The 20,348-nt window shown below is 34.0% G+C and overlaps 1 protein-coding gene across 4 annotated transcripts in view; it reads left to right on the top strand.

The window, feature by feature from the left end:
• Positions 1 to 20,348, top strand: part of PLPP1 (phospholipid phosphatase 1) — a 101,993-nt gene that overhangs the window by 47,804 nt on the left and 33,841 nt on the right. For 3 of the 4 annotated variants that reach the window (XM_063086620.1, XM_063086618.1, XM_063086621.1), the window contains one exon: positions 13,034 to 13,314. In XM_063086620.1, coding sequence (XP_062942690.1) covers positions 13,034 to 13,314 — 281 coding nt within the window. Of the gene's footprint in view, positions 1 to 8,207; positions 8,360 to 13,033; positions 13,315 to 20,348 lie in introns of all 4 variants that reach the window. The other variant, XM_063086619.1, reaches the window with a different exon arrangement.

Below are 20,348 nucleotides of genomic sequence, written 5' to 3'. Positions count from 1 at the left end.
ATTTTTCTGGGGTAGACAGCCAGCAGTGGGATTGCTGGATTTTTTGGTAAATGTATTTTTAAGTTTATAAGAAAATGCCAAACTGTTTTCCAGAGTGGCTATACCATTTTATATTCTCACCAGCAATATATATGGGGTCTGTTATTCTGCATTCTGCCAGCGCTGGTATAGTGAGTATGCTTTATTTTAGCTCTTCTAATAGGTAGTGATATCTCGTTGGTGCTTTAGTTTGCCCTTCTCAAATGGCTGTTGATGTTTAACATCTTTTCATGTGCTTACCGTATCCTTGTACTGTATCATGTGCTGTACATGTATCCTTCTGGGTGAAGTGTATGTTCAAGTCTTTTGCCTATTTTCTAATTAATTTTTTTTCCTTGTGTAGTTTTGAGAGATCTTCATGTATTCTGGATACATAAAGTCCTTTTCGAATACATGATTTGCAAGTATTTTCTCCTGGTCTGTAGGTTGTCTTTTCATTCTCTAAAGTTTATCTTTTGAGAAATAATGTTTTTTTTTTTTTTTTAAAGATGACCGGTAAGGGGATCTTAACCCTTGACTTGGTGTTATCAGCACCACACTTTCCCAATTGAGCCACGGGCCGGCCCCTGAGAACAAATGTTTTTAATTTTGATGAATCAAGTTTACTAATATTTTTCCTTTAATGAACTGTTCTAGTGATGTTATATATAAGAATTCTTTGCATTGACCCTAGGTTATAAAGATTTTTTTCTGTGTTTTATACTTAGCTTTGTCCTCTATTTTGTGTTGTTTTGTATAAGATGTGAGGGTTAGGTAGAGGTTCTTTTTCTTTTTGCTTATGAATGACCACTTATTTCAACACCACTGACTCTCCTTTGTCCATTTTACTGCTTTTGTGCCTTTGTTTTTTTTAAAAAAAATTGGTTGTATTTGTGTGGGACTCTGTTCTTGCTCTGTTGATAGATGTGTTCAGCCTTCCATTAACATCACACCATCTTGATTACTGTAGCCATACACCAGGTGGTAAAATAAAAATATATCAGGTAGCTTAAAATTGAGTTGTTAAAAGAAAATATAGCATTGTTTTTCTCAAAAAAATTCAGGGTATGTGACTCCTCCAACTTTATATATTTTTTCAAAATTGTTTTAGATGTTCAAGTTCCTTTACCTTTCCACATAAATTTTTAAGTGAATATGTTTATATCTGGAAAAAAGTCCTGCTGGAACTTTGATAAGAATTGCATTAAACCTATAGATCAATTTGGGGAGGATTAATATATTTACCTTGTCAAGTCTTCCAATCCATGAATATGTCTTTCCATTCATTTAGGTCTTTGATTTTTTTCATCAGTATTTTGTAGTTTTCAGCATACAAATCTCATATATATATATATATATATATATAATATATTTGTTGTTGTTGTCGTTAGGTTTATACCTAAATATCTCAAGTTTTTGAGCAATTATGAATGATATTGTGCTTTTAATTTTGGTTTCCAATTGTTCATTGGTAGTATGTAGAAATATGATTGATGTTTATGTGCTGACTTATATTCCGTGACCATATTACACTCACGAGTTCTAGGGTTTTGGAGATAGATCACTTGGAATTTTCTGCAGTCTTCTGATTTTAATTCCACTTTACTGGCTGCTTTTTAATATTCTCCTTTTTAAGTTTCTTCTCTTCTCCTTGACCTTTTAATTTGGAGTGCTCCAGGGATTAATGCTTGGGTCCTCTTTTCTTCTGTATCTGTACTTTCTCCCTTGGTGATGTCATGTGGTTTCATGGGTCTAATATCACCTGTCTTACAAATTTATATCTTCAGCCTGGACCTCTCCCTCAAACTTCAGACTGTTAAAAGGAGAGAGAAGAACTGTGATTACTAGAGGCAGGAAAGGGAAGGGGGAAGGGGGGATAGTGAGAGGCTGGTTAATGGACACAAAATTTCAGCTAGATAGAAAAAACAAGTTCTATTGGTCTACAGTCGACCCAGGAATATATAATTAACAATGATTTACTGCATATTATCAGATGACTAGAAGAGAGATCAAATGTTCATATCACAAAGAAATGATTAAGTTTTACAATGATGAATATGCTAATTATCTTGATTAGATCATCATAATTTATACATATATTGAAATATAACTCAGTACCCCATAGGTACAATCAATATATTACAGTAAACAAATTAAAAAAAAAAAAAGACTTTACATCCAGCGGCCTACTTGACATCTCTATTAATAGGGACCTCAAACTAGGTACATTCTAGATTGAACTCTTAGATCTATCTCTTGCCCCCTGTTCTATCTCCAGTCTTCACCATCTCAGTTAAACTTCTGGTTGCTCAAGTGGATAACCTTAGGGTCATTGTTGATGCCTCTTTCTTACACTCATATCCAGTCAGTCCATCAACAAATCCTGTTGACTCTACTTTCAAAATAAATCCAGAATTTGACTAGTGCTAGACCTGCCCTACGCATTCCCCACCCGCCTTGTACAGAGTAGGAACTCGGTTAATTGTTGAACTGAATTGAATGTTTGCTTCTTTATTAGAGAAATGGTACTCAGGACTTTAGATCTCACATTCTCTAGTTGAATTATAAGCTTTTATAGTGAAATGTCCCTTAATATTGACAAAAGTAATGATTTTTTTTTCATCTTCCTTGAGTTTCTTGGATTCTTAATTATAGATGAAGTTTCTCAATCTTTTGGTCTGTATACTGGATTCAAATCTAGTTAATATTAAGTGTAGTTAATATTAAACTGTTTCAAAGGTCTTTAAGAAATGGTGTTAGAATTTACAAATGGCAAAATATTCTATCTTAACCTTATATGTTATATACTTTGTGATGTAGGTCTGAAAATAATTATTTTTCAGGTTTTTAAAACCTTGCCTGTAGTAAAGAGTAATATTAATGAATTACACTTCAGATAAGCACTCCATGTAACACAAGACTAGTACATTATGCATAAGGTATCTGCTCTTAATTGTTTATAGGAAAAGAAATATATTCATGCATTAAGTAATAAAGGAATGCAGTAGTCCAGCTATTCTTTCAGTTTATACAGTACTTGTGATCTTTGTTCTCTCTTCTTGGCTCTTGTGTTTTGGTGTAGTTCAGTAACTATTTTTCTTTCTGATTCATTTTTTCCATTTCTTGAACTAGATTTTATCATGTTATCCCCATGTGCCCCAGTGCACTTCAGTTCATGCATGAACTGGGCACAGTAACTGGACAGATTCTCTCAAGTAGTCACCACAGTTTTATCCTCTGAAATACTCATAGGAGCAAAAGGAAAAGAAATAAGGTATTGGCATATTCTTTTTAATATTAAGTATGATTATATTTTAGGTACACATTAACATCTTTCAGCAACTTGGATATGACTCTTTCCTATTTGGAATTTTCCACACTGGTAAATAAACAAAGGATAGACTTTCAAATGACATAATAGGGAAGGTAAACTGTACACATACACACATCACATGTCTATTTAGCCTACTGGTACAGTCAGGTGGCAAAAGTTATAATAGCCTCATTATTCTACAGTGTAGCCTATACCTCTGGGTTCTTCAGCCTTCTAACCTGCATCCACATCCTTCCCTTCTCATTCAGGCATTAATAGAGGAATGTGATTCCTGAAATATTTTACTAATGGGCATCATCCTCTATTTTCTGTGGGGTATTTTGGTTGGCCGATGGGGTCTTTTCATTTTCCAGATTATTGAGGTGGTACCTGACTTTGCAAGAAACCTCAGTGTGCCTGACATCTGTGTGTCAGGAATTAGACTGTTGTCTGCTGTTGTTAGCCCTGAGGCAGTATATTTCTTAATGTTTTGCTACTGTGGACTGTCCGGTTGCATGCTACACTCTCCTGGGCATCCAATATGTTTTATGTCCATACGTATGATATACTATTCGGCAATCAAGAGAAACAGAGTATCAATTCATGCTACAATATAGATGAACCTTAAAACATTATTTTGTGGAGGAATTTGTAGTTTTCACTAATGTTAGAAGAGTTCCCTTCACATGTAAAAGTTTCTAACTACAGTTTCTCAGTTTTGCTGGACACCCACCGCCAATCTTTCTAACTAAAACAGTTCGTTAGTATTTATATTATTGTTCCACGATCCTGGATATTTGTGCAAGAGGAAGCTAAAGACCATGTGGTGTGACCATGTTCTTATGTTTTCTTTTCCTATCTCTGGTAAAGGATGGAGAAATGTTTTTTGCAGTATTTAGTTTGTAGAAGGGATGAGTTACGTATCACATGGTCCCTTTTGAACCATTATAAATATTCACTGGTAGAAGAATAGAAAGTTGTATTTATTTGTAGGTGAATGAGTTTACTATGTAGAGAGTCTGAGTCTTAAGTGGGCTAACTATGACAAGCCACATATTAAAAAGCAGGATGTGGGAATGTGAAATGGTGCAACCACTTTTGAAAATAGTTTGGCGATTTCTTAAAAAGTTAAACATAAACTTACTGTATGACCTACGAATTTCACTTGAAGGTATCTGCCTATTAAAAACAAAAACATATATCCACACAAAGACTTATATGTGAATGTTCACAGTAGCATTAGTAATAATAGCCCCAAATTGGAAACAATCCAAATATCCATTAACTAGTGACTAGATGAACCAAATATGGTATATAATACAATAGGATACTATTCAATAAAAAGGAACAAAATGCTTGCTTGCTACAACATGGATGAACGTCAGAAACATTATGCGAAGTGATATAAGCTAGATACAAAATACCACATATTGTATAATTCTACTTTTATGAATTGTCCAGAAAAGGCCTATGTGGAGACAGAAAGGTGATAAGTGGTTGCCTGGGTTTGGTGGTTGGAGCAGGGATTGAGTGCAGATAGGCTCAAGGAAATTTTTGGGATAATGAAAATGTTCTAAAACTGGATTGTGGTGATGGTTGCACAGCTTTATAAATTTACTAAAATCATTGAATTATATACTTAGAGTGTATGAATTTTATGATGTGTAAATTATAGCTCAACAAAGTTGTTTGAAAGCAGGGAGGGATGAGAATGAATTTTGCCAGTTAAAGTGGTAAGAGAAACACATTTGACAAATGTAGTAATTTTTGAGAAATGACGAAAAGGGATTGTCTTCGAGATGTAATCTTTCAGGTAAAAGGCAAAGGGTGTTTGATTTGAATCAATGAAAGAACAAATGAAACCCTTTAACTTTTGCCTTGAAATCTGTAGTGAATATCAAAGACAGAATCAAATATCTACTTAAATTTTTGCATTTCTCATACCTTTGTACACTGTGGCTGGTGGAGTAAAATCAGTGGTGTACAATAACCTTTTTGGAGCTGTTTGTCAAGGATCTTAATGTTTTTATCTTTTAATTCCACATAAAATATATTCTAAGAAAATAATTAGAAATAAGGATTTGTATTTGGAAATATTCACTACAGCATTATATAGGGTAATCAAAAAATTAAAGATAACCTACATTTTCTCAAAGTAGGGAGAATAGTTAAATTTTGATTGTTTTAGTTATATCTCTCTTGGTTATAAGGAGTAGAAATTCTAGCTATAGCTTAAGTAAAGTTGGGCTTTGTTGAAAGGAATACAAGGCACCCTGTTAACCCCAACAGAGCAAGGTCAGCGAGGCCTTTTGGCAATGGGGAATCAAAGCTACCTTCTCCATTTTGCACTTTCAAGGGTCAGGCTAGTCACTTCTTTCTCTGTAGACCTGCTTTATTCTCAGCCTCTCTTCCTTGTACATGGACCAATGCTGTTTGCCAGCTCTGACTGATTCAGTCTTTGTTTCAATTCCAAAATTTCCAGAACAGGATTCTGAACTAGCTCATCTTTTTGAGCCTTAAGTGGGTTAGTGAACAACCTGTGGTTTGGTCTTCCTTCCCATCCCCTTTTTGGGTTCTATATTCAGGTTTAGATAGTTAGTGAAAATGAAATTGCATTGGGTAATGACTTTGATGCAATACATCTCATGGGCTTATATAAGGGATGGCAAATATTGGTTATTATTATCAACCACAGCTTATTAAATATCACCACCTAGAGCCCTGCCAACCCTCATTCTCTTTTGAACCCTCAGAGTTCTTTGTACCTCTGTTTATTCTCTGCTATTCTTATGTACTGTGCCTTATTCAACTTTGTGTCCTGCTAGCATGTAGCAGAATTCCTTGTACAGTGAATTCACTCAATATTTGCACATTGAATACTCCTGTTTTTAAATGGACTATTTATTATATTTGTATGTGATTTTATTTTTTTCCCCTTCTATCCTGGAAAATACCTACAAATTTTTTATCTAAATCTAAGAAAAATTTCTAACGTGGTTTTTGTAGTTAAAGTAAAAAACTTAATATTAATGGGAATACATATTAATAGCATTTTTCAATATATTTGGGCCTATTTATATGACTTTTCCCTGAGAATAAGCACACAAAGCCTAGTGAGTTTCAGACATTAATCATATATATGTGAATTTAATTTCTGTATGAAATATCTTATTCTAAAAGAAAGAAATGCTTATTGAAAAATTCAACCAATTCAGAAATATGCTATGTAGAGAGTAAAAGTTTCCATTATTTTGTATAGAGTTCTTGCAAGTAAAATGATCTATGGAAGTAGTGGTTCTTTGTAAATACAAAATAAATTTGCTCATTGGATTGGAGTGTGGTTATTGGTTGAAGGCTAAGCTTTTAGTTACTATATGAGGCAGGCAACAACTAAATTCATAGCTCTGTGTATTAACCTCTACAGTGTGTACTGATAAATGCAAAAGTTTATGCAAATCTTTTGAAGTTGTGTTGTAACCACGGTACGTATATTGGAGGCTTGGACATTTTACCCCATTCCTTTGAATACGAACAATTTCATGAATCAGAGGATAGTCTGAATTCAGATATGAGAGGCAGTATAAGGGTCAGTTAACAAAGTCAGCCCTAGTTTGATTTCTTTAAAAAAGTGTAGCATTTACTAGAAGTATGGCTTTGGGAAACTTGTAGCATCTTAAAGACTTTTTAAAGGGTTGATATCTATTGGCAAATTGGCTAATACAAAGAAGTAAACTTTGGTTTATGTGTTCAGTGTCTAAATGAAAATCAGGAAGATAAATAAAAGAGCTAGGAATGAAAGAAATGTGATTTCTTTCATATGCTTCTCCTTTTTGGCCCTTGTAGCTTGGACAGATTTGATATTTATGGTAAATACACTCAGGCAGAGTGACAGAAGCTTGGTTGTCATTCAGCCTTTAGGGCCTCAGTGCAGTTAATGAGAACTGCGAGTGGTCGTCAAGTCTTGGTGCTTCACAAAGAGGTAGCACTCGAACCTACAGTGAGTGTGTTAGCTTAGTGGTTATAGTAGCAGGGAGAATGGGTCATATAGCCTTTTAGACTTGGATCAGTCTTAAAACAGAGCTCATGTCACGGGTTTCTGCTAAACTATCTCTTTTACAAAGCAATACTGGTCATTATGCTGCAGTATCAATCAGTAGGCCAAGTTCAGTGAAGGAAAGGAGAACTGAATTCTTAAAGTTCACGTTCATGCAAAAGTTAGGCATTTTAGGAGGTGAATATGAGACATGATCTTTGTGGAAGGCATTGGTGATAAAAACAGAGATCTCTGTTAGGTGCTTTTGTGCATTGTCCATTTTTTCTTAAAAAACTTTAAGTTCAAAGCCCTTTTCACAGAAGCTTTAAACCTGCTGTAGGCAGTACGGAAATAAGTGGATAAAGCTTTATTTAGATGCTCTGATAGCTTAGCCAGTGACTGTGACCTGTCCAAATATGGCAGTAATACTGGAACAAAATGTGGAATGTCAAAATGTTGTTTCCTTTTGGAAGCAAAGTTGATGACAAATTGGTTTGGAAATAGTGTTGAAAACCTGGTGATTAAGTGACAACAAGAGCATGAGAAGAGATTTATCCGAAATCTGTTTAATGGATTTGGGCAGAAACAAAGGGAAGAAGATACTCTTCATTAAATTGGTTAATAGAGGACTTGGAAGCTTTGTTTCCTGTAGAAAAACATCTTTACCCTAAACTGTGATCTTTCTAACTTCTGTTGCATGCATTGCTGCATTTCGTTTTACATGTGCTCTCATTTGTTTTCATGGCAAATGCATTTTTAAATTGAGTTTCTGGATAATTATTGCCATTGATTAGTTTTGCTGTTTCATTTTTAATGATATTTTCATTTATTCCCTTTTGCTAGCTGGATTGCCTTTTGCAATTCTTACTTCAAGGCATACCCCCTTCCAACGAGGAGTATTCTGTAATGATGAGTCCATCAAGTACCCTTACAAAGAAGACACCATACCTTATGCGTTATTAGGTGGAATAATCATTCCATTCAGTATTATCGTTGTAAGTTAAATCCACTTTTCCAAGTTTATAACTTTTGGGCACTTGGCTTAATTTTGTGTTAACCTGTTAATGATTAAATGTATAACCCTCCAGAACAATATGTATGTTTTTTTAAACCTTAAATTAAAGGTTTATTTGATCAAGATAATCTCAGCTATTTTAAGTGGGGCCAAAAGAATAACAATGTATAATTAGAAGAACCTTACTGAATATGTGTAGATTTTATGCTAATCTTTTCCACATCACTATGATTATTAGCGCTCTAACTTGCTATGGTTTCAGTAATTGTGCTATCCTTAGTTGAATGTTATATCAATATGTTTCTAGCATACTTTATACATAGGACATTATTTTATAATTTATTGTATCTGTGTGTATGTACCTACCGTCTTCAGTCACTGAGTTCTAGAAAAGAAAAATTGCTAACTACTGTTAAAACTTCATGTAACCCATCCTTAAGGAATTTTTAGGTAATGCCATAAATGGGAGAGCCACAGTTCTATATATAATTGGCAATGAACATGAAAGAATTTTTACTGGTACTGAAGGCAAGATTGATTCTTGAACCACAATAGTAACTGTTGTTTTCTAGTATTTCAGGTGAAAATACTTTAGGGAATGTGTCTCTAGGGAGAAGACCTCAGTGATCGAGCTAGATGATTTTTATAATCTCTCAGAAATTTTATGACTTCAACAGTTTTATGCTCCATAACTTGTAACTTTAGAAACAAGATTTATGTTAGTTAAAAAAGTGGGAAATATGGTCCTATCCAGAAGATAGGCCAACAAGATGACAGCATATATAGCTTGCCTGTTTTTGGAGTTTACTTTTTAAAAACTTCTTAATTTAGCAATATAATGTCTTAAGAATGATCAAAACTCCTAATTGTGGTACATGATTATTAAAAGAAAATCTTTGCTATATCTATGTTTGTTTCACAAGACTGTGAGCTCCTTGAAGGCAGAGGTGATACCTTGTTTGTTTTGATATCCTTACTGCCTGTCATGGAGCCAGGCATGTCCTAGGTGCTTGAATGAAACTATGTTTTTGCACATAGTTGCAAATGAAACAATGGAGTAGATGTGCAGTAACGTTGGTGAAGCTTTAAGAAATGAGGGATTCCTTTAATCCAGACGTGTCTTTATACTGAGTTTTTACTACTAAAAGAAAGAAAGCCAAGCGTATGGTTTTCCATTAAGGAGAGAGTAGGGTCTTTATTTTTATTTTTTTATTTTTATTTTTTATTTGAAGTATATATATTTATGAAAGATTGCTAATCATTTAAATATAAAAATTTTAGTAGTATTCTTAGTTGCAAATAGTAGCTGATTTTAGACAAAATGCAGATGTTCAAATAAACAATGCTAGAAATATACTTGTCTTTCAATTCTACTTTTCTTTGTGCCTCAGTAAAAAGGATGTTGCACAAGCAAAACAACAGAAATCCCCTGTAGACAGGAAGCCCGCAGCAGGACAGGGTGCCAGTTGCTCGGCACCGTGTGGATGTGCACAGCCTGCTCAGCAGACACAGGGCCTGACAAAATGTGTAGTTAGCAGAAACTCATGAATTGTATTTCAGTAACTTGGAATTTTTTGCTATTTCAACATAACTTGTGAGAAAGTTATCTTTACATTTAGTAAAATGGTAAGTAAATTAATATGAGTGTAGATTTCCTTAAAAACAACAGACTGTTTAAAGGTGCTGTGAAAGTACTATTTTCATATCAACAGCATCAAAAAAGACAAACACTGCTTTGGGCAGCGTTTTAGGCACTAATTTAAAATAATTGCAGTGTATTCATTAACCTAGCTTATTTCAAGTAGTGCTTGGTTAGACTTGTAGATGTCTAACTTTATTTACTAGAAAGTAAATCATTTCATTAAAAAAAGTCCCTATGATTCAGACATCACACCAGGCCTTTGATATGACTTGCAAATGATCCATAAACATATGAGCGATTGAGGGAGCCTGGTAGAGAGTCAGGATTACTATAGTTGCTCAGAAGATGAGAGAGAATTTTAATAAGGAGGAAATGGTCAGTGAAATAAAATACTACTGAGAAGTTAAAGTAAATGAGGGTTGATAAAAATCTGTTCCATCTGATGAAACAATTTTGACTTTTGAGAAAGATTCAGTAGAATAAAGGGAATGGAGGTAGAGTAGGAGAAAGTGGAAGGTGTGGAAATATGCCAGTGATTGTAGACTACTCTTGGGAAGGTGGGCCCTCAATTAAAGATACAAAAGGGACTGTCTAGAGATGTATAAAATCATCTTGGTTGGTGAAGATATAAAGGAGATGGTGAGAGACTATGGGGCATAGGTTAAAAAGGTTGTCATACTGATTTAGATAATTATTAGCTTTGATCTTCATTAGTATTCTGTTTTACTCCCCCAAACATTATCTTTAGTTCTTTCATAATTTATCATACCCTTAGAATCTAAATAAATGATGCATGATAAGTCATCTCAGTCCTAGGATTATGCCACAGTTGGCTTACGCATGGACTCTACTGAAGGTTAAGAATTGGCATAAATGGCTCAAAGGATAGGATAAGATATTAAAACAAAAGAATATATGGGCCGGCCCGTGGCTCACTCGGGAGAGTGTGGTGCTGACAACACCAAGGCCGTGGGTTCGGATCCCATATAGGGATGGCCGGTTAGCTCATTGGGTGAGCGTGGTGCTGACAACACCAAATCAAGGGTTAAGATCCCCTTACCGGTCATCTTTTAAGAAAAACAAAACAAAACAAAACAAAAGAATATGGCTATCTCTTATAGAACAAATGGACAGACACATTTCTACACTTCATTCAGAAGAATAGATTTAGAACTTCTCTGTTGACTGTTCTCTCACTGAAGAGGTGGCATGTAATAAAAATGATGTAGCTGACCTAGCATTTGCCAGCTTTAGAGTTCCCTGCCCTCCCAACAGTAACAGTTAAGTTTCAGCTTACATGTCTTCTACAGATGAGTTTTTAATCTGGGCTCAGTGTTGAATGTTCCTAGCAAACTGATTTTTTGTCACATCAATGGCAAGAACCAGGATTTGGGTGGCCCTAAACAATGATAATTATAACTAGTAAAACTCACCAAGCTCAGTACCTGTTTCTGGAAAATCATTGGGTACTTAAGAACAGCTAACAGCTGAGATGTGGGAGTTTCAACTGCTAAAATTGTGGTTGATTGATACATTTGGTATGTTTTCAATTTTCAAAAATCAATTCCACAATGAAATGTTAGACAAATCCTTTCTGGCTACTAATCTCTCAGGAATTGGGACCCCTAACTGCCTGAAGAGGCAATGTATACTTTAATGAAAGGCCTCCAGAGGTAGTCAGGGATAACCATAAGCAAAATTGTGAATGTATGGTGTTCCTAGTAGTGCACGTAGTTTTCTTCTCCTGTGACCTGTTCTTAGAAAAGGATCTGATTAATTCAATTACATTAAGAACTATAATGATGATTATGTTTCTATGAGACTAAATATGTTTAAGTTAAGGGTGTTTGTCTTTTTACCCAAGAGGCGACACCTTCAATTAAAATTTATTGACCACCTACTTTGTTTTAGGTTACTGTGATGATACTAGCTTTCTATTCAACAATTAAGAAATCCTCCTGCTTTTGTAGAGTTCATAGTCTAGTGGTCAAAGTTATAACATTCTAATTATGGAATTGTAGGAGCCACTGAGCCAGATGAGATAAGAGTTTTTGGTATCAGGTTCCTGAAATCCCTCCCAGGAGGCAACTATTTATTTCACCTATGGTAAGGTTCACCCTGAAGACAATTAGTCCTAACTAAATGGATATGTTTGAATGCTTTGTAAAATTGTTTATGCAAATTTAAGATGACGCAGGGAAACTAGTATGTATCTCAAGTGAAACTTTGTTACTTATATCTTCCCACACAAATTAGCAAGCAGACTGTTCTCTGTTTGTTTGATCTCTGGTAGTTAGTGTGTGTCTTACTGTCTTATTTAATCATCAAATAATGTTTTAATGTTGCCATTCAGTATTCTTTGAATTTCTCTTGTAAAGCCCTTGGAAACCTTTTTATGCCTTTAAACTCATGATTCAGACTCTCCCCCTAAATGTCTCCTGGAAGCCAGTACTGGTAGAACCTGTCAGCTAAATCTCTGGTCTCCGTACCCTTTGGCATCAGTGTTAGATCCCTGCTTTTATATTAGACTTTTTACTCCCTGGAACTATTTTATCCTTTTTATGATGGATGTCTTTGATTCAAAGAAATGTTTGAGGAAAATGCAGACTCTGTCAGATATATAAAGGAGATTCTGATTGGGGAAGTTTGTATTCTTTGAACAAGCCATGGTTTTTGTCCTCCAGGATACATCACTGTCTACTTATTAAAGCTCAGTTTATTTGAATACAAGAAAAGAAATAAGTTCTTCTTATTTTAAGTAGACTATAAAATGATTTTGGCTCAGCCGTGGCTTTGTAAGCAGTGTCCCCAATTGATCTGAAATCTTTTTTTGTGATTTATAATGAGGTATCCTAGGTTGATTCTCCATTTGTAAAGAAAAATAGGGGCAGGAGGTTTTTTTTAAAAGGTCTTAGTGATTTATCATTTTCTTTTCTTATTTTTGTTTGTTTAAAGTGCCTACTTCTACTTTAACGTATTATTTTTCTTTTTCTTTCTTTTTTTTTTTTTCAGATGATTCTTGGAGAAACCCTGTGTGTTTACTTTAACTTCTTACACTCAAATTCCTTTATCAGGAATAACTACATAGCCACTATTTACAAAGCCATTGGAACATTTTTATTTGGTGCAGCTGCTAGTCAGTCCCTGACTGACATTGCCAAGTATTCGATAGGCAGACTGCGGCCTCACTTCTTGGATGTTTGTGACCCAGATTGGTCAAAAATCAACTGCAGTGATGGTTACATTGAAAACTACATATGTCGAGGGAATGCAGAAAAAGTTAAGGAAGGCAGGTGAGTGTTAAATTTCTCATGCTTGTTTTATCTTGTGTATTCTTGGAATAGAAGGTTTCAGTGACCAGAAGACAAGCCATCCATTAGCTTAAAGAGATAAGCTAGTGTAATCACTGCGAGATGAATTGAAATCATGTTTGACTTGTTCTCTCTGCTCATTCATTTTTCCTGTTTTATTCCTATCCTCCATTTAAAGAGCGTTTTACTGCAAGTCTTCATTGCCAACATATAAGAATGTAAAATGAATCTTATAGATCATTTATTTATAGATTTTTTTTTTTTTTTTTTGGTAGTTAGCTGGTATAGGGATCCAAACCTGTAACCTTTGTGTTATAAGGCTGCACTCTAACCAACTGAGCTAACTGGCCAACCCCCATTTATTTATATAAAACTTTTTTTTAAGACCCCTGATAGTTAATAGACTTTGTGGACCATATGGTTTCTTTCACAACCATCAAACTGCCATTGTAGCAGGAAAGCAGCTATAGACAATACTTAAACAAATGAGTATAGCTGTGTTCCAGTAAAACTTTATTTACACAAACAGTGGCTGCCCAGGGGTCATAGTTTGCTGATCTAGTTCAACCATTTATGAAGGTTTCCTAGGTCTTTCAGTATTCTTAGAGTATATATTTTTTGTAAGGTAACTTGGTTCAGATTATGACAGCTCAAGGTCCTCAGGTTGCCTTTTAATAACACCCTGATTGGCTCCTTGCTACATTTAGGAGCATATTAAACATGAATGAAGTAGAATGTTTAGAACCCAGAAGGTCCAACTCCTTTAATTTACAGATGAGGAAAAAACAGTTTTTTTATTTTTGAGCCTATAATTAGCAGCAGAGCCTATTCCTCATCTTAAGTCTCAGAATTGTCAGTCCTATCATTTCTACATGGTTGACCTTCTTACATTTTAAGATTGCTTTTAATTCCCTTAGTTCATCATCCACCAAATACTTTCTCTGGGTAAAACTTTAAAAAAATTTTTTTAAATTTTTTATGATTTCCAGGTACTGGTTCTCTTGTAGGTAACATGGATGAGCCTGCTAGTAGCCCCCATTGTTTGCATTTAGTAGGGATGACAAAAGCACCTTATTAACTAGAGTGTATACTATGCTATGTGCTGAGGATTGGGAACAAGACCTCTCTGGTCCCTGCCACAGAGCTTAGTCTATCAGGGAAGACGTACATTAAACAAATGATGGAACAGAACCTTCATGGTGATAATGAGGCCAAAGAGTAGAGAGGTAAGGTTGTTAAATGGCAAACTTTGAGGTGATAAGGAACACTGATATGGGTGTAAAGTCTTAATGAAGGAGGGGAAAGTGACCAAAGAGGTAAGCAGTTGAGAAATAAATGGTAGAAGGTAATATTATTGATTTGAGCTCAGGTGAGCAAACATTTTTATAAGAGGGTAGAGGAAGAATGGTCCAGAAATGGCTTTGAGGAGTGATGAAGATACCAGCATCAATATTGGACTCTTAAGGTGTGTGGGATGTGGAGATCTCGTTCTCTGCTTTGTGAGCTCTACAGGGCCAAGCAGTATCCTAGGGAAAAGCTCTTTAAGTGAGTGACTAGGAGGTGTAATGAACCTTCAGGGAAGAGTTTACAGATACAAGGAAAGATAGAGGACTTTAACAATAGAACTGAGATTCCCGAGTGTACAGTGGAGGAGTTGGGAGGAGATGAACAAATGGCTTGATTGGAGAAGAGGAAGCTTATTGGAAGTGAGACTGAAATTTAGGACAATTTAAATCTAAAGAAGAGCAAATAGCTGTGTAAAAACATATCATGAGAAACAAAATCTAATAGAATAGAATTATCATGATTTCTTCTTCCAACCTTTAAAAAAATGCCATATGTATTTATGAGACCCTGATGAAAACTACCTTTAAGGATTTAAATCACAAGGAAAAGAAAAATAGAATAGAAATGAGCTGAACTACCGTTTTTAAATAGCTTTATTAAGGTGTAATTCACATGTCATAAAATTTACCCACTTTAATTATATAGTTGGATACATTTTATGTATAAAGTTGTTTTCCATGACTATCAAGTTTTTGAATATTTCCATTGCACTAAAAAATATGCTCCTGAGCCTTTGTAGTGAATTCATACTCCCATCCGCAACCCCAGGATCAACTTTCTGTCCCTGTAGTTTTGTGTTTTCTAGAATATTGTATAAAAGGAATCATACACTGAACATTTTTTTGTGTCTGCCTTTTTTCATTTAACTTGTTGGTTTTTTGATTCATCCATGTTTTAAATTTTTTTTTTCCTGAAGTGTATTAGGTTGTATGGATATCCCACAGTTTGCTTATCAATTCATCCAAATGTTGGTGGACATTTGGGTTGTTTCCAATTTTTGGCTTTAAAAAATAAAGCTGCTATAAACATTTGTGTACAAGTAATGTACTTTCATTTCTCTTGAATAAATATCTAGGACTGGAAATGTTGGGCCATACAGCGTGTGTGTAGTTACCTAAGAAGCTGCCAAACTTTTCCGCAGTGGTTGTACCATTTTGCATTCTCCCCAGCAATGCATGAGAGTCCCAGTTACTCCGCATTCTTGTCATTATTTGTTACTGGTCAGTCTTTTTGATTTTAGCCATTCTAGAGAGTTCTGTTGTTGCATCTCAGTGTGGTTTTAATTTGTATTTGCTTAATGACCAGTGTTGCTGAGTGTCTTTTCATGTGTTTCTTGTCTAGTCAGCTATTGTCATTTGTGAAATGTCTATTCAACTCCTTTGCCCATTAAAAAAAAAGTGGGTTGCTTGTCTTATTGAATTGTAGGAGTTCTTTATATACTCTGAATAAAAGTCCTTTGTTACATATTTGTTTTAAAAATATTTTCTCCCAATCTGTGGCTTGCCTTTTATTTTCTTAATGGTGTTTTTTGAGGTTTAAAATTTTGATGATATCTAATTATTTCTTTCTTTTATAGTTTAATTCCTAAAAAAATCTTTACTTGCCTGGAGATTACAAAATTTTTTTCTATGTTTTCTTCTGTAAGTTTTATGATTTTAGCTCTTATATTTAGGTCTGTGATCCATTTAAATTAATTTTTGCGTATAATGTGAAGGAAGGGTCAATATCTACTTTTCTAAAATGAATTTCCAGTTGTTCCAGTATTATTTATTAGCAAAACCACTCTTTTCACATTGAGTTACCTCGGCACCTTTGTTGAAAATGAATTGACCGTGTAAATGTGGATCTATTTTTGGATTTTCCATATATTTCATTGATCTTTATGACTATCCTTATGCCAATACCATGCTGCAACTTTATAATCTGTCTTAAAATGAGGTATTGTAAGTCTTTTGACTTTGTCCTTCTTTTTAAAGATTGCTTTGTCTATTATAGGTCCTTTGTATTTTCTTTGCTAGAAATTTGACTGGGATTGCTTCAAATCTGTAGGTCAATTTGTGAAGAATTGCCATCTTAATATTGAGTCTTCTAATCCATTAATACGGTATATCTCCTTTTATTTAGGCTTTCTTTAGTTTATCTTACTAATTTTTTTAGTTTTCAGTGTCTTGGTCTTGCACACACTTTGTTAAATATATTACAATGCTTTGAACATTTCTTGATGCTATTGGGAGGAGATTTTTAGTTTTTTTAAAAAAAATAGATTTCCAATAGTTTGTTTTGAGTGTGTAGCAATATAAGTGGTTTTTATATTGACCTTGTATTCTTGACCTTGCTAATTTAACTAATTTATTAGTTGGAGTAACTTTTATTGATTCCTCAGGCTTTTCTACATTCCCATTCATATTGTCTGTGAATAAAGAGAGCTGTACTTCTTCTTTTCCCTTCTATATTGCCTTTTTTTTCTTTTCCTTGTTTTTTAACACTAGATTAGACCTCCAATAAAAGGTTGAAAGAAGTAGTGAGAGCAGATATACTTGTCTTCTTCCAGACCTTAGGAGGAAGCACTTGGTCTTTCACCAATGTGATGTTTACCTGTGTGTTTTTTGTATATGCCCTTTGTTAGATTTTTTTTTTTTTTTTTAGCATAAATGGGTATTGGATTTTGTTACATGCTTTTTCAGTGGCTATCAAAATGGTCACATTGTTTTTCCTCTTTATTCTCTAGTACAGTTTATTATATTAATTTTTGAATATTAAAGCAACTTTTCATTCCTGGGATAAACTCCACTTGCTCTTGGTGTATTATTCTTTTTATAATAACTGGATTTAATTTGCTAATATTTTGTTAAGGATTTTTACATCTCTGTTCTTGAGAGTTATTGGTCTATGGTTTTCTTAAAAAGTTTTTGTGTAGCTTTGATATAAAATTTTTGGTAATTAATGTTTATGGGACTTATCAGGAAAGCCATTTGGGCCCGGAGCTTTCTTTGTGGGAAGGTTTTAAACTATGATTTCATCTTCTTTAATAGATACAGGACTATTTAGGTTATCTATTTCTTCTTGTGTGAGCGTTGGGTGTTTGTCTTTCAAGGGGTTATCCATTTCATCTGAGTTGTCAAATTTATTGGTATCAAGCTGTTCATAGTGTCTTTGTACGATCTTTTTATTGTCTGTAGGAACTGTAGAGATGGTCTCACTTTCATTCCTGCTATTGATTGTCATCTCTTTTTTCTTGGTTGATGTGCCTAGAGGTTTGTATATTTTATTAACCTTTTGATTAGTTTCATTGCTTTCTTTTGGCTTCATTGATTCTTCTCTATTGTTTTTCTGTATTCAGTTTCATTGATTTCTGCTTTTATTTTTATTTACTTCCTCAACTTGCTATTAGCTGTATTTGCTCCTCTTTTCTAGTTTCATAGAGTAGAAGATTAGATCATTAGCTGTGCCACAAATTTTGGTATATTAGGTCTTCTAGCTGAAAATACTTTCCAATTTCCTTTGTGTCTTCCTCCTTTATCTAAGGGTTACTTACGGGATTTTCCATTTGTATCTGTCTTTGATGTCTAATAGTTGTGATCAGAGAACATACTTGGTATGATTAGAATTCTTTTACATGTATTGAAATATTTTTCATTTTCAGTATATAGTTTATCCTGGAGAATGTTACATATGCACTTGAAGAGAATGTGTATTCTGCTGTTTTTGGGGTGGAGTGTTTTGTAGATGTCGTTTGGCCAAGTTGATTGATAGTGTTATTTATTTATTTATTTATTTATTTTTAATTTTATTTTGTCGATATACATTGTGGCTGATTATTGCTCCCCATCACCAAAACCTCCCTCCCTTCTCCCTCCCCCCCTTCCCCCCAACAATGTCCTTTCTGTTTGCTTGTCGTATCAACTTCAAGTAATTGTGGTTGTTACATCTTCTCCCCCCCCCCCGGTTTTGTGTGTGTGTGTGTGTGTGTGAATGAATGTGAATTTATATATTAATTTTTAGCTCCCACCAATAAGTGAGAACATGGGGTATTTCTCTTTCTGTGCCTGACTTGTTTCACTTAATATAATTCTCTCCAGGTCCATCCATGTTGTTGCAAATGGCAGTATTTCATTCGTTTTTATAGCTGAGTAGTATTCCATTGTGATAGTGTTATTTAAATCATATCTTCACTGATTTTCTATCACCATGCTTTTGCATTTCTTCTTTTTTTTTAAGTAAAAGACTTTACTTTTATAGTAGTTTTAGGTTTATAGAAAAATTGAACAGAAAGTACATACAGTTCACGTACCACCCCTCTCTGCCTCAGTCTTTCCTATTAACATCTTATATTAGTATCTACCAATATGTTTTCAAAATTATTATTATTTTAATTGACACATAATTATACATATTTATGGAGTACAGAGTTATAGTTCAGTACATGTATGCACTGTGTGATGATCAAATCAGGGTAATTAACATATCCATCACTGTAAAATTTATTGTTTCTTTGTAATGAGAGCATTTGAGCCCCTCTCTTCAAGCCATTTGAAAACATGTGATAAATTATTATTAATTATAGACATCTAGCACTACTGTAGACCACCAGAACTTATTTTCCTATCTAGCTGTAATTTTGTATTCGCTAATCAACCTCTCCCTTATCCTTCCAGCCTCTAGTAACCACAGTTCTACTCTCTACTTCTATGAGATCAACTTTCTTTTTTTTGGCTCCCACATATGAGTGAGAATGTGCAATATTTATCTTTCTGTGCCTAACTTATTTCACTTAACATTATGTTATCCAGGCTCATCCATGTTTCCTCAAGTGACAGGATTTCATTCTTTTTCATGGCTGAGTAGTATTGCATTGTGTATATATACCAAATTTTCTTTATCCATTCACCTATTGATGGACACTTGGGTTGATTACATATCTTGGCTTGCTGTTCAGTGTGTAACATTTATAAGTGTCATCTTTTCCTGCTGAATTGTTCCTTTTTCTATATAAAATGTTTTTCTTTGTCTCTAGAAATATTCTTTGCTTTAAAGTCTATTTTGTCTGATATCAATACATAGCTACTTTAGTTCTCTTATGTTTATTGTTGGCATAATATATATTTTTCCATAAGCAAAACTTTCAGCTTATTTGAATCTCTGAATTTAAAGTGTGTCTTTTAGAGACAGTATATAGTCAGATCTTGTTTATTCTTTTTAATCCAGTCTGAAAATCTCTGCTTTGATTACAGCATTTAATTCGTTAACATTTAATGTAATTACCAATATAGTTGGATTTAAGTCTGCCATTTTGCTATATTTCTGTTTGTTTCAATTCTTAATTTCTGTTTTTCCTGTACTGTTTTCCTTTTTATTAAACTAATATTTTTTAGTGTAGCCTTTTAAGTATTCTACTGACAATTTTATCTCTGGTTTTTTTTTGGTGGTTTCTCTAGGATATATATATATATATATATATATATATATATATCTTTTGTCATAATTTACTTCAAATTAATACTGATATTCTTATGGCAAATTAGCAACTTTGTATTGCTCTGCTCCCCCGTTTCACTTTGGGTTATCATCATATATATTACATCGGTATATATTATAAACCCAACAAAATAGTCTTGTAATTTTTAATTTAAACAATGATGTTTAAGGAAATTAACAGAGGAAATTAAGTG

The sequence above is a fragment of the Cynocephalus volans genome, chromosome 2, assembly GCF_027409185.1.
Source record: "Cynocephalus volans isolate mCynVol1 chromosome 2, mCynVol1.pri, whole genome shotgun sequence".
NCBI classification, from domain to species: Eukaryota; Metazoa; Chordata; class Mammalia; order Dermoptera; family Cynocephalidae; genus Cynocephalus; species Cynocephalus volans.
The sequence above is the reverse complement of the archived record's forward strand: the minus strand, read 5'-3'. Positions and strand labels throughout refer to the sequence as shown.